Below are 11,839 nucleotides of genomic sequence, written 5' to 3'. Positions count from 1 at the left end.
AGCACCTGGGCCAGACCATCGGGAGACGGCGGGGAAGAACTATTTAAACAGCCCACAGAGAGGCCGCGGACAGAACTATCCGCGGGGCAGGGGGGACTTGCTGAGGGTGGCAGCGCTCGGCTGTGTTCCTGTGCCGCCGAAGGGTGGCTCTGCTGACACCCGCGGCTGTTACGGTCCCCTCGAGGCTTCAAAGTCATTTGAAGCCATTTCCAGCTCTCAGCAGAGCCCCAGTGCCGGGGTCCCCTCATAACCACAACTGGTGAGAGGGAAGCTGCCATTTTGGGGCAACCCATGAGGCACGAGTGGTCACCCCATGAATGAAGGGGGTTAAACCGGGGAAAACACCCTCAGATGGTGAAAAAAACTCCACTAGTGTCAAAAAAGTACAAATTTTCCAAGTGACATGGGACCTCCCAGCCCTAAAGATGCTGCCAGCCCCCTCATGCCCTGAGAAGAAATCCTGCCATGAGGGCAGCCAGCAGCCAAGGGGACTTGATGTGGTCAAGTGTGGACAGAGCAGTGGAGATGCTGGGAGCATTGTCCCAGGGCTGTAGGTGCCTGGGGACCTCCCGTTCGTGTGATAGCCCCTGGTGAATTTGCATCTGCCTCTCGAAGATCAGGCTGTGTCCCACACGAGTCAGTTCCTCATGAGGTGCCTCAATTTTCCCTGCTTCAAAGAGCAGCACGATGTCGGGAGGGGAGCTGGGCATCCCTGGGGGTGGCTCAGACCTGGGGGTCGTGGGGACAGGGATAATTGTCACCCCCAGCTCAGCCTCCTGGCTAGGGTGTGTGATGGTTTGAAACTGTCTTTTTAATTTTTCCTTGCAAAGTTCAGAACAGAGAAAGTGAAAGAGTGTAAATAAGTCACTATTGGGTGTAAGAAGGCAAAATACTGATTGTTCTAAACGCTTCCATTGGATAGATAGAAATGTTTAAGAACCATTACCCAAAACAAAGTGGGCACTCTGCACACTCTGCGTTCGGCAGTGGGGGCAGTTGCTGGGCTGTCTGGCTGCTGTTTTCTTCTTCTCTTCTGGCTGAAGATAACACACACTGACCTTGGCAGCTAAGTTAACAACTTTCTGCTCTAACTAACTCTGCTTTCTGTCCAAGGAGGGTCTGGGGGGAAGCTCCTGGGAGAGGGAGGCCCCTTTGGGAAGGGTCCCCTTTGGGGAGAAGCAAAGGGAGAATGGTTGTGCTTTTCTGTTGATTGTATATTTTTGTAAATGTTGTGAATTTTGTATATTTGTACATATTCATTGCATTTCATCGTAGATTGTAGATTCTGCTTTGTAAATACAGCTTTTCATTTGCTTCCAGACTGCGCTAGCCTGGTTATTGTCGGGGGGGCGGAATTTCGGCTCACACTGACACAGGGTGGACACACAGGGCTCACCCGAGGGTCAGGTCCTGGCTTGGCAGGATCATGGCTCCTGCTAAGCACTTGGGGAGAGACTTGGGAGAACCTTTCAGGACGCAGGAAGGTTGGGAGCGTTCAAAAATAAGAAAAATGAAAAAGCAGGCGCAGGTCTGCAAACTTGGTGTGTTTCGGGCGGACAGGGCTGACAGCAGAGGGCGGCACAGCCTCATTGCAGGGCCTGGCACCTGCCTGCTTTGCCCTGATCTAACCTGTGGCTGCTCCTTCCCTTGCCATCAGCTGCTCTCCTGGGACACGGAGGCATTTCAGTGGGCAAAGCAAGCCTAAGACTGTGGCAGCAAGCCCAGGATCTCTGGCAGCGTGACCAGGCTCTCTGACAGCTTTCGATTATGAACAAGAACGAAAGCTGAGAGAGGGGGCTCAGTTCCTTTTCCCATCATGAAGATAAAGCAGAGAAGGGAAACTTAAGAGCTGGCAAAAATAGAGCCTTTAGGGACCCAGCTGCAGGGCTGTCCTGCTGGCCAGAGGATCATAGAATCAATTATGTTGGTAAAGACCTTTAGGATTATCTAGTCCACTGTTAGGACCAAGAGATACTGTGCTGGACTAGCAGTTTCCAGAAAGGAGCTGGTCTATCCTGGGTGGGAATGCCACTCTTTCCACCCTGAGTTGAAAACCTGTGGGCTATGAGGTGCAACAAAAAGAGTTATTGCAAATTACTTCATCCCATAACACAACAGTGAACTCTGAGAAATTAAAAGCATCCCACATCTGAGTGGGAGCCCTCAGTGTCAGGCAGGCTGAGCACACTGGCGAGTTCTTCCATCTGGACACGAGCAGGCAGTGTGAGCTTGCAGCCCAGAAGACAAATCACATCCTGGGCTGCATCAAAAGATGCGTTGCAGTCTGGAGCCCTCAATATAGGAAGGACATGGACCTGATGGAGAGGGTCCAGAGGAGGGCCATGAAAATGATCAGGGGGTTGGAGCACCTCTGCTACAAGGACAGGCTGAGGGAGCTGGGGGTGTGTTCAGCCTGGAGAAGAGAAGGTTCTGGGGAGACCTAATAGCAACCTCAATCGGGCTACAGGAAAGATGGAGAGAGACTTTGCAAAGGTCTGCAGGGACAGGACAAGGGGCAGAGGCTTCAAACTGGAGAAGGGCAGATTTAGATTGGATATCTCTTCTGGCCCAGACCATTCTATGATCTGTCCACACATGCAAAGCCTCCTTTGGGTCCCTGCCACCTCCTCCTTCTAGGCAGGATGGGTGGCTTTGTTGTTCCCTCTTAGCCTGAGGGATAGATACTCCTTGGAGTTTTCCCTCCAGCTTTTCCATGGCAATTCACACATCATCTTCTCATGCTTTCTTTATTTGCTTTATCAAAAACTTTGTTTGGAAACACCCAGCTAGAAAAACAGGAGTGACCCCTCCACCCTAGCAGGGGAAGGTGTCACATTGTCTCTGCTCTTCCCACACCCAAAAAGAGAAAACCCATCCTGAGAGGAAGCTGGAGTCAGATGGGTGTTGATTTCTCCTCCCAAGCAGCTAGTGATAGGAGAGAAAAACAGCCTCAGGTTGTGCCAGGGGAGGTTTAGATTGGATATTAGGAACAATTTCTTCACAGAAAGAGTGGTCAAGGCCTGGAACAGGCTGCCCAGTGGTGGAGGTAGCAGAGTCACCATCCCTAGAGGTGTTTAAAAAACCCTTAGGTGTGCCTCTTGGGGACACGGTTTAGTGGGCATGGTGGTGTTGGCTTGGTGATCTTAGAGGGCTTTTCCAACCTCCATGGTTCTATAAATTGAGGCAAAGTTATGTGCTTTAGGAGGATTTATACACCCCCATGTATCTCTGTGCACCTTCCACACACACAGGGATGCTATAGTGAGCAAGCTACTACAAGTAGTAGCCTGGCACTGAGATGAAGGCTGCCATCTGTGCCACACACTTGGCAGCACAGGGGTAGTTTCCATCAGGGTCTGTACCATAACTCACAAGGCTGCATGCATGTGGCCAGGAGGGGCCCAGCCCTGCCATGCCCGTTTTGGGGAGGAAGATGGAAGACTTTCAGCAGGGGCTGACCCAAGATGACATCTTACTGCTTCTGTTTTTCTCACAGCTCTGGCAGCAGGGTGAGATCTCAGTCCCAGCAACCCGCTTGCCTCTCAAGTGCCGACGCGTGCCTGGCTGTCATTTCAGGTTGACTGAAGTGGCTGCTTCAGTTTGAAACAGGAGCTGTTGTTTCGTTTTTCGGGTCGCTTAACCCCCTCCTAACTGTAATAAACACGGTGATTAAGGACACAAAAATATTCCCCTGGAGGAAGGGGACCAAAAGCTTGGAAAAGGATGAAAGGAACACTCCGATTTCCCCTTTTAAAAACATGTTTCTTTAGCTGAAGTTGCTAAAATTGACTCAGCTTTACACCCTGGAAAGCCTTTGTGGTTGCTTTGCCTTTTCTTTTTTTTTTTTCCTTCACTTCATAAAGTGTTTTTTTTTTCCTCACAAAAACCCCCACCAACTCTCAGGTTGAGTGATGCAGTTTCGATGTGTCGTGGAGGAAGGGTTACTGCAGGTCCCGCTCTGGGGAAGATGAACATAAACGCCAAAACATGAGACTCTGGTCTTGAGTAGGGCTCCAGGTGCCTGAAACCAGCACCTGGTCCCCCTCACCATCACAGCATGGGGTGGTAATTTCCAGAGGAGATCAGGGAAGGGACATGTTTCACCCCAGGTGAAACTGAGAGCAGTGCAGAGCTTTGCTTTTGGCTCCTGGAGGACTAAATCCTCTGTCTGAGGGACACTGGGATAGAGACTCAGAGAATGGTTTGAGTTGGAAGGGTCCTCCGAAGGTCATCTAGTCTGAGGCCTCTGCATTCAGCAAGGACATCAAGGATTGGAAGCTGGGAGCTCTTCTGCATCTAAGGAGGAACAGGGCAGGGAAAGGCAGGCAAACCCAAGCTCCACCACAAAAGATTTCCAGCGAGTTAGGTGACTGCGCCTCAGTTTCCCCACATGCCCCATGGAGGTAATGCTATTGCCACACAGGCTGTCGGCAAAAAGCATTTGGAGGCCAACTTCCAGAGGGATTCATTAGCAGGGAGCTGGAGCCGTGGGACACCTGGTTTGCTGATAATTCACCTCATCCTAAGGCAGGTGTTTAAAATAGCTCCTGTGACTCACAGTGCCAAGAAGGGCCAAAGGGTTTCAGACACTGCCTCGGGGGCAGCTGGGTGTTTTCCTTCTGATGGGATGTGGGGCAAGATGCCACCTCCAAGGCTCCAGCTCTTCAGGTCCCTGCGGCAAGCCTGGCCCCAGCTCCCTGGGTGGCTTTTCTCCTTGGTGCTCATCTGCATTTTTCCAGCCACAGCAGATGTCTGGCTGTTGCTCATCTCCCATTCCCAGAAAAAGACATGGAAAATGTAAATGTTCCCTTTGCTGTGGCTCCAGGCTCCCTTGGCCTTTCTGCAGTACCAGGGGCCTTAGCAGGAAGCCACGGGTGTGAGGCATGCTGGCCATCTGCAAGTCCTCAGTCTTCCACAGGACTTCATTGTACTTAGAGTCCAACATCCTGGAATCTCATCCTGGTCCTGCTTCATCGTTTTCCTCACCTGAGCCACATGAGGGTGCTTCCCCTGATGGCATCAGGAAGCATTAAAGTGTTGTGAAAACAAAAACGATGGCTCCCAAGGCTGCTCACTGGATAACTCCTGTGTTTTCATCATCTCCTATCACAGCTGATGGCCTCAAGGAACTGAACATCCACACCCCCATCAAGGAGAAACGAGGGGTGAAAAGACCTTTGCCTTTCCTCCAGCCTGTGTGCAGTCTCTGTGCCGTGATGAAATGGTAATGGACAGCATGGATGGAAGCTGATGCTGTAGCTGCCCATCTTCAGGTCTTCCAATACATCTAACATGTCTTTTCTCCATGGCAGAGGTGGCTCTCAATGCTGTGGAGTTGTTTCAGCTGGAAAAACACCAAAGAAAAACAACTTTTCCATTGTGAGGGTGCTGGAGCTCTGGAGCAGGCTGCCCAGAAAGGTTGTGGAGTCTCCTTCTCTTGAGAACTTAAAATCCCACCTGGACATTTTCCTGAGTGACCTGCTCTAGGTGATCCTACTTTGCAAGAAGTGTTAGAACTCAGCCTAGACCTCCAACCTTTGCATTCTATGATTCTATGACCTCAAGTCCCACCATCACAAAGATGCTACTGTCCAGGAAGGCTGTTGCACAGGGGACAACACACATCGATCCCTTTCCAACTCCCATCCCCTGGGTGCACCCAGTCACCCTGGTAGCAGGGGCAGTGGGACCTTGCTGGGGGGGTATCCTGCAGCCCAAACCCAGTGGGGACAAAATGATCAGCAGCAGCAGGCGGAAACAAAGTGACTATCAGCAAGGCAACCCAGTGCTGGACCTGCGGTGAGGTTTCTAAGAAGCAGGGCAGCAGTTAGCAAGCGTTTACGGGAAGGGTGGGCAAGGCCCAGCCTGCAGCCCCGATAGCATTCTGGTTGGTGTGTGTGTGGGGGGGACAGTGGCCCCCCGAGGAGCTGAGGGAGGTTTGCTTTCGTGTAAGAGCAGCTTCCCGGATGGTCTGGGAGGAAAAAAAAAAAAAAAAAAGGCAGCACAAGAGGAGGTTAAATACAAAAACCACATCTCAAAATAGGCCTAAACTTTGAAGGCGTTTGGAGCGTCGCTTCCTGCTCAGAGCAGGCTGAGGAGATGAAAGATACAGCTGAGCAAAAAAATAAATTGAAATGAAAGACCCAAAACAAACCAAGTAAACGCTCGGTGCTGAGGGCAGAGGCACGGCAGTGACACAGCACACCAAGTCACCCCACGAGGCTGGGATGTGGCTCCAAGACCCTTGTTCCCTCAGGTAGCCTCCATAGCTCAGAGAGCAGTGCTGGCAAGCTGCAGTGAGCTGAAGTTCCTTGGGCATGGGGATTTTAAGTCAGCCTGGGACAAGCCAAGGAAAACACAATCCTGTTGTGTCAGATCTGGCCAAAGGGCTTGAAGTAACCTGCAGAAAGGGAATCACAGAACTCCAGGCTGGAAGGGACCTCAAGGATTATCTGGTCCAACCTTTCCTGGGAAAAGCCTGATCTAGATAAGGCAGCCCAGCAGCTGTCCATCTGAATCTTCCTTGCAGCAGAGATGCTCCATGAGGTCAAGCAGGAACAAAACGGATTAAAAAAAATTACCAAGAATAAAAAAAAAAAAAAAGCCCAAAAAAGAGAATAAAAATCCCACACCAAAGAAAGCCCAAACCCCAACACCCTTGAAACCAAAGCGCAGCAGAGCTGGGACGTGGAATTTGACAGCTCAGAGGGCAAAGGCTGGAGGGAAGCACTGCAGCTGCTGACTGCTAGTGACCAACTTCTGGTAATCTGAAGATCGACTTCCTCTCAACTCCACGTTCCCCACAGCTGAGCTGGAGGTGGGGACAGCACGCTGGTGGCTTCCTTCACCCACCAGCACCCAGCATGCAACAAGTGTTCCACGCCAACAGAGCCGGAGGAACAGGATCTGCCTTCCCAGTATGTCATTTGGCTGACAGCATCCGGCCTTTCGTAAGGTGCCTTTGATGTTTGTTTACTCGCTGTCCCCAGCACATGCTCCACACCAGCCTGCGGATGAATGGAAACGAAAAAAGCTCCCACACCCCTTTGATGTCTCCCAGGAGACCTGCCAGGAGCAGTCAGTGCTTGGAAACACCCTGCAGAGAGATGGATCCAAACCTTCCCCATGGTGCTTTCGGTTGGCTGCTCCTGGGATTTCCTTTGGGTGGCAGTTTGGAGTCAGCCTTGGCCAGAAACAAACTAAATGGTCCTGGCAGTAGCCACTGTGTGGTCGCCACCACCTTGCACAGCATCTTTCTTCCCACCCCACAATAAAAGGGAGGTCTCCATCACTTCCAGTGGTTTGTTTTTATTTAAAACCGCATAAAAAAAATAAGATTTCTGAATTCCCCTGTACAATATTAACTATTAACAACAACAAGAAAAAAAAAATACCACCCCAAACAGAACAAAGGGAAAAAAAAAAAAAAACAAAACCAACCAACAACAAAAAAGAGCCAAACCAACAAAGTTCCCGCCGGCTATACACTTGGTTACATGTAAAGACTCAACAGAGCAGACAGCCTGGGCCAGCTCCCCCCATCCCCAGCTCCCCAAAACAAGACACTAACGGGGACCTCCCCCACCCTCCCCCTTGCCAAAGGAAAAAAAAAAAACAAAACAAAACAACCCAACTCATCTGCAAACTGAGAACTGCACTGAGGCGAGGCAACGACCAACAGCAACCAGAACTATGTACACAGCCAGCTGGGGAGCAAGAGGCCGCTCCACACCTCCGCCAGGAACACCATGGACCTGGGAAGGGACACAGGACAGACACGGAAGGGGCAAAACCCACATTGGGGGGAAAAAAAAAAGTAAAAAGAGGGGAGGGAGATCAGCAGCTGTAGAAGCAAGGCATGGGTTGGAAACCCACCAGAATTATAAATAAATAAATAAGTTATCCTACCAGCTAGAATTCTTTAAAAAAAAAAAAGTCATAAAAAAAATACATGAAAATAAATTAAAAAATAAAAAAAAAAACCAAACCAAACCAAACCAAAAATTCAAGGTAAAACACCATGGCTATTAACAATTGTACATCAAGCTTTGCTCCTGAGGAGCTCTGTACACATTTACAGCTCTGTTGGGTTTGCATTGTTTGTGCATTCGTGAGGGCACAGGGAAGCAAAGAAGCCCAGAAGATCCACGCGAGATGGAGGCACGGGAGGAGAGGTGTCGCCTGCTTGGCTCCCGAGGGTCTTTCTTCAGACCCAAAAGGGAAAAGGAACCAAACACCCAGGCGAGTCTTGGAAAAGCAGCAGTGTAGGAAAATTCAAGTATTTCCTCCAGCACAGCCCAGAATCGCAACTGAAGGCACTCGAACACGGTGACAACAGAGAACAGACAGCCATTGGGCCCCAGAACCTGCCCACCCCCCTCAGCCAGTTTCCCCCCATTCAAGTTCTTCTTGCAGCAAAGTCTCCAAAATCCTCTCATGGTCCCAAATTCAGCAGGTCAGGAAGACACTTGGGAGCCTCCAAAAGCAGAACCAACCCTTCGCCTCCCCCCAGAAAAATTACTGGCTAAACATTGAATGAGACAGGGTCAGTCAGATGGAGTCCAGGACAGCTGGCTGGACAGTGGCCACCAGTACTTGAAGACTCAGTCTCCAGCTCAGCTCCAGGACAAGATGGGAGTGTTACTGTCTGATGCTCAGTGCTACAGTCCCGAGGAAGAAGTCTGGTGTTCTTTGCTTCTTATGGCCAGGAGATGCATGGGGCCTGCTACTTGCCAACCTCCTGGATCAAACTGTGCAGGTGGATCTCTGCTGTCTCCTGGGGCAGGTGAATGTCTTGCAGCCAAGAGTGGTTGAAAATGTCTTCTAAAGACGGTCTGTCCGAGGGGCGCATGGACAAACACCACCTGATGAGGTGCTGGCATTCTGGGGAGAGAAACCAGAAACCACCTGTCAGTTGAAGGCTCTTGTCCACCTTGTACCATTATCTGCACACAGGCCGTGCTGGGTGAGCTCAGGGTTGCGCCCAAACTTTCCCAATCGAGTATCCAAACTTTCCCAATCGAGTATCCAAACTTTCCCAATCGAGTATCCAAACTTTCCCAATCGAGTATCCATTTGGAAGGAGCACAGGATGCATGCCACCTCCTCCAGCTTAACCATGGAGAATCAGCCTCCTCATGCACCACCCGCTCCAGCTCACTTAGGGGAGATAATCCTCCTCACATGCCACCTCCTCCAGCTTAACCAAGGGTGATCAACCTCCTCCACTGCCCCACGATGACAACACTCATGCGATGGGAGTCTCACCTCCCAACAGCCCTTTCACACCACAAAGCTGAGCACCCACCTAGAGACAGCCTGCGGCGGAATAGGAGCTGCCCGCGGATGATGTCCTCGTCCTGCTCGAAGGGGACATCCCCGCAGACCATGTCGTAGAGCAGCACCCCCAGGGACCAGACGGTGGCGGAGCGGCCATGGTAGCGGTGGTAGCGGACCCACTCGGGCGGGCTGTACACTCGCGTCCCTGCGGGCATCGACACAGCGCCTCAGGCTCCGCTCCCGCAGCCTCAGCGCTCAACTAGGGCGTCCCCAGGGATGCGGCGGGCAGGAAGGAGGGAGGGTGGGGACACACATGGTGACCTGCCACCCCCCTCTCGCCAGCACGTGACTCTTGTTTACAAACTTTGGGTTGTAAAACCCAAGCCCTGGGTGCCGGAAGAGGGCAGCACGCGCCCGGGGAAGGCCCGACCGTTACACGGCAAAAAAAAAAGAAAAAAAGAAAAAAAACCACAACACAGCAAAGCCCACGGCTGGTGGTGAGGTGTGGGGTGGGGGGGAAAAAAAAAAAACCACCACGCCTTGCCCCCACCCACCCTGGCCGAAAAATAATAAGCCAAGGCAAATAAGGGGAGCGGAGCAGCCCCAGCAAAACAAGCCGGCCAGGATAGGTGTTTTGCAACCGCCCCCCCCCCCGCTCTGCTACCCCACGGGTGTTTGTTTTCACCGCCACCCTCCCCCCCGCAACCCGGGGCAGGGCCAGGAGCCGGCTCCTGTTTCACAACATCCACCCCACGCCAAGAAGCAACTTGGCAACGGGCTGAATAATTAATTCTGCCCCTCCTTCCCTACACACACATACACACAACACCCCCTACCCACCCCTCCGCGCCAAGCAAAGAGGGGGAACCTCCTCCAGCCACGCTGCATCCTGCAGCTCTCGGTACCGGCAGCAGCAGCCCGAGGGGTGGGCTCACCGTCAAATTCGGTGTAGACCGTGTCCTTGAGGAAGGTACCGGACCCGAAGTCGATGAGCTTGAGCTCACCGGTGGCGAGGTCGACGATGATGTTCTCGTCCTTGATGTCGCGGTGCAGGACGCCGCAGTTGTTGCAGTGCCGCACGGCCTCCAGCACCTGCCGGAACAGCCCCCGGGCCAGCTCCTCGGATAGCGAGCCCCGCTCCGTGATGAAATCGAAGAGATCCTGAGATGACTCCGGACGCTCCAAGACCAGCACGAAGCTGTCGGGCAGCTCAAACCAGTCCAGGAGGTGGATGACGCCGCGGAAACTGGAGCCCACTCGGTTCAGCAGCACGATTTCCATCGGCACACGGGTGCCATTGGGCTGCGGGGAGAACCCACGGCGACGGTCAGCGTGCGCCGGGGGTCCGGGACCCCCTGCCCGGGATGCCTCCATGCTCCCTTGGTCCGAATTCACTGGCGCTTGGGCATCCTATCCCCGCCCAGGGGGTGCTGTAATGCCTCCCTCCTTAGCTCCACTGGTGCCTGGGCATCTCCCTGCCCAGGTAATGTCCCGGCACCCCCGTGCCCGATTCCACCGGTGCAAGGGCATCCCTTCGCCCAGGGAATGCCCCGATATCCCCTCTGCCTGTTTTCACGGGGCCTGGGCTTTTCTCTACCCAGGGAATACCCGGGTAAGCCCCTGCCTGGTTCCACCGGTGCCTGGGCATCCCCCACCCAGGAAATGTGCCTGTGTCCCCCCACCGGGCTCAGCCCCACCGTTGCTGGGCACGTCCCCAGCCAAGGGGAAGCTCCGGTGTCCCCCTTCTTAGGCCCGCCGCTGCTAGGCATGCCCCCGCCCGGAATGCTCCGTGTCCCCCCGTGACCCCACAGCCGCTCCCCCGCAGTGTCCCGGTTTCCACCCTCCCGGACCTCGGCTTATCCCTACCCTATGATGCCCCGGTTTCTCTCGGCGTCCCCGCTTACTCACCAGCTCGCCCCACTCGGAGATGCGTTCCCGGGCCACGTGTTTGATGGCCACCTGCAAGCCAAGAGGAGCGGCGGGGCTGAGCACGCCGCCGCCCGCCTCGCCGCCTCCCCCTCCTCCTCCTCCACCCCACAACCAGCCCCGCCACTTACCGGGGTGCTGTCTGAAAGGCGGATACCCGAATAAACCGTGCCGAAGCCGCCGCTCCCCAGCACCGGGCCCACACGGTATAGCTTCTCCAGCGGCTCCTTCTCCTTCCCTGCGGGCGAGAACCGGCGGTCAAGGCTTCGCCCAGAGCCGCAGCCGTCTCCCGAACCGACCCTGGCCGAGCCAAACCGGGCTGTACCTGGTTGTAGTTTAGGGCTGTGTAGCTCTCCACCGGTCCCGGAACGTAGATGGGCCAACGAAGAGAGCAGCATCCCGGCTCCCTCGCCCGATTTCGGGGCCGGTCCCGGCACCTCCCGAACCGGACCGGCCACCGGTGGCTCGGTTCCGGTGGTCGGGTTGCCGAGCGGCAGCGATCGGGCGGGGGAGCCCGGGGAGGAGGAGATGAGGAAGGCAGTAGCTTGCCGGCAGCTGGGCGGGGAGGGAGCGGCCGCGGCGCGGCTACTCCCCGCGCTGCTGAGCTCCCGTGTGTGGCGGCGTCGCCCGGCCG

At 53.9% G+C, this 11,839-nt stretch overlaps 1 protein-coding gene across 1 annotated transcript; it reads right to left on the bottom strand.

Annotated features, from left to right (window-relative positions):
• Window positions 1–8,010: 8,010 nt before the first annotated feature.
• PIM1 (Pim-1 proto-oncogene, serine/threonine kinase) lies at window positions 8,011–11,631 on the bottom strand. Its single transcript, XM_054395801.1, has 6 exons — window positions 11,531–11,631; window positions 11,337–11,443; window positions 11,188–11,238; window positions 10,215–10,581; window positions 9,308–9,484; window positions 8,011–8,883 (listed from the first exon to the last, which is right to left on the bottom strand). Exons 1-6 carry the CDS (start codon window positions 11,601–11,603, stop codon window positions 8,726–8,728), a joined length of 933 nt encoding a protein of 310 aa, XP_054251776.1. The 5' UTR covers window positions 11,604–11,631; the 3' UTR covers window positions 8,011–8,725.
• Between the last annotated feature and the right edge of the window lie 208 nt (window positions 11,632–11,839).

This window comes from Indicator indicator, chromosome 35, assembly GCF_027791375.1.
Source record: "Indicator indicator isolate 239-I01 chromosome 35, UM_Iind_1.1, whole genome shotgun sequence".
Classification (NCBI taxonomy): domain Eukaryota; kingdom Metazoa; phylum Chordata; class Aves; order Piciformes; family Indicatoridae; genus Indicator; species Indicator indicator.
Note: the sequence above shows the minus strand (reverse complement) of the source record. Positions and strands in the feature narration are given on the sequence as shown.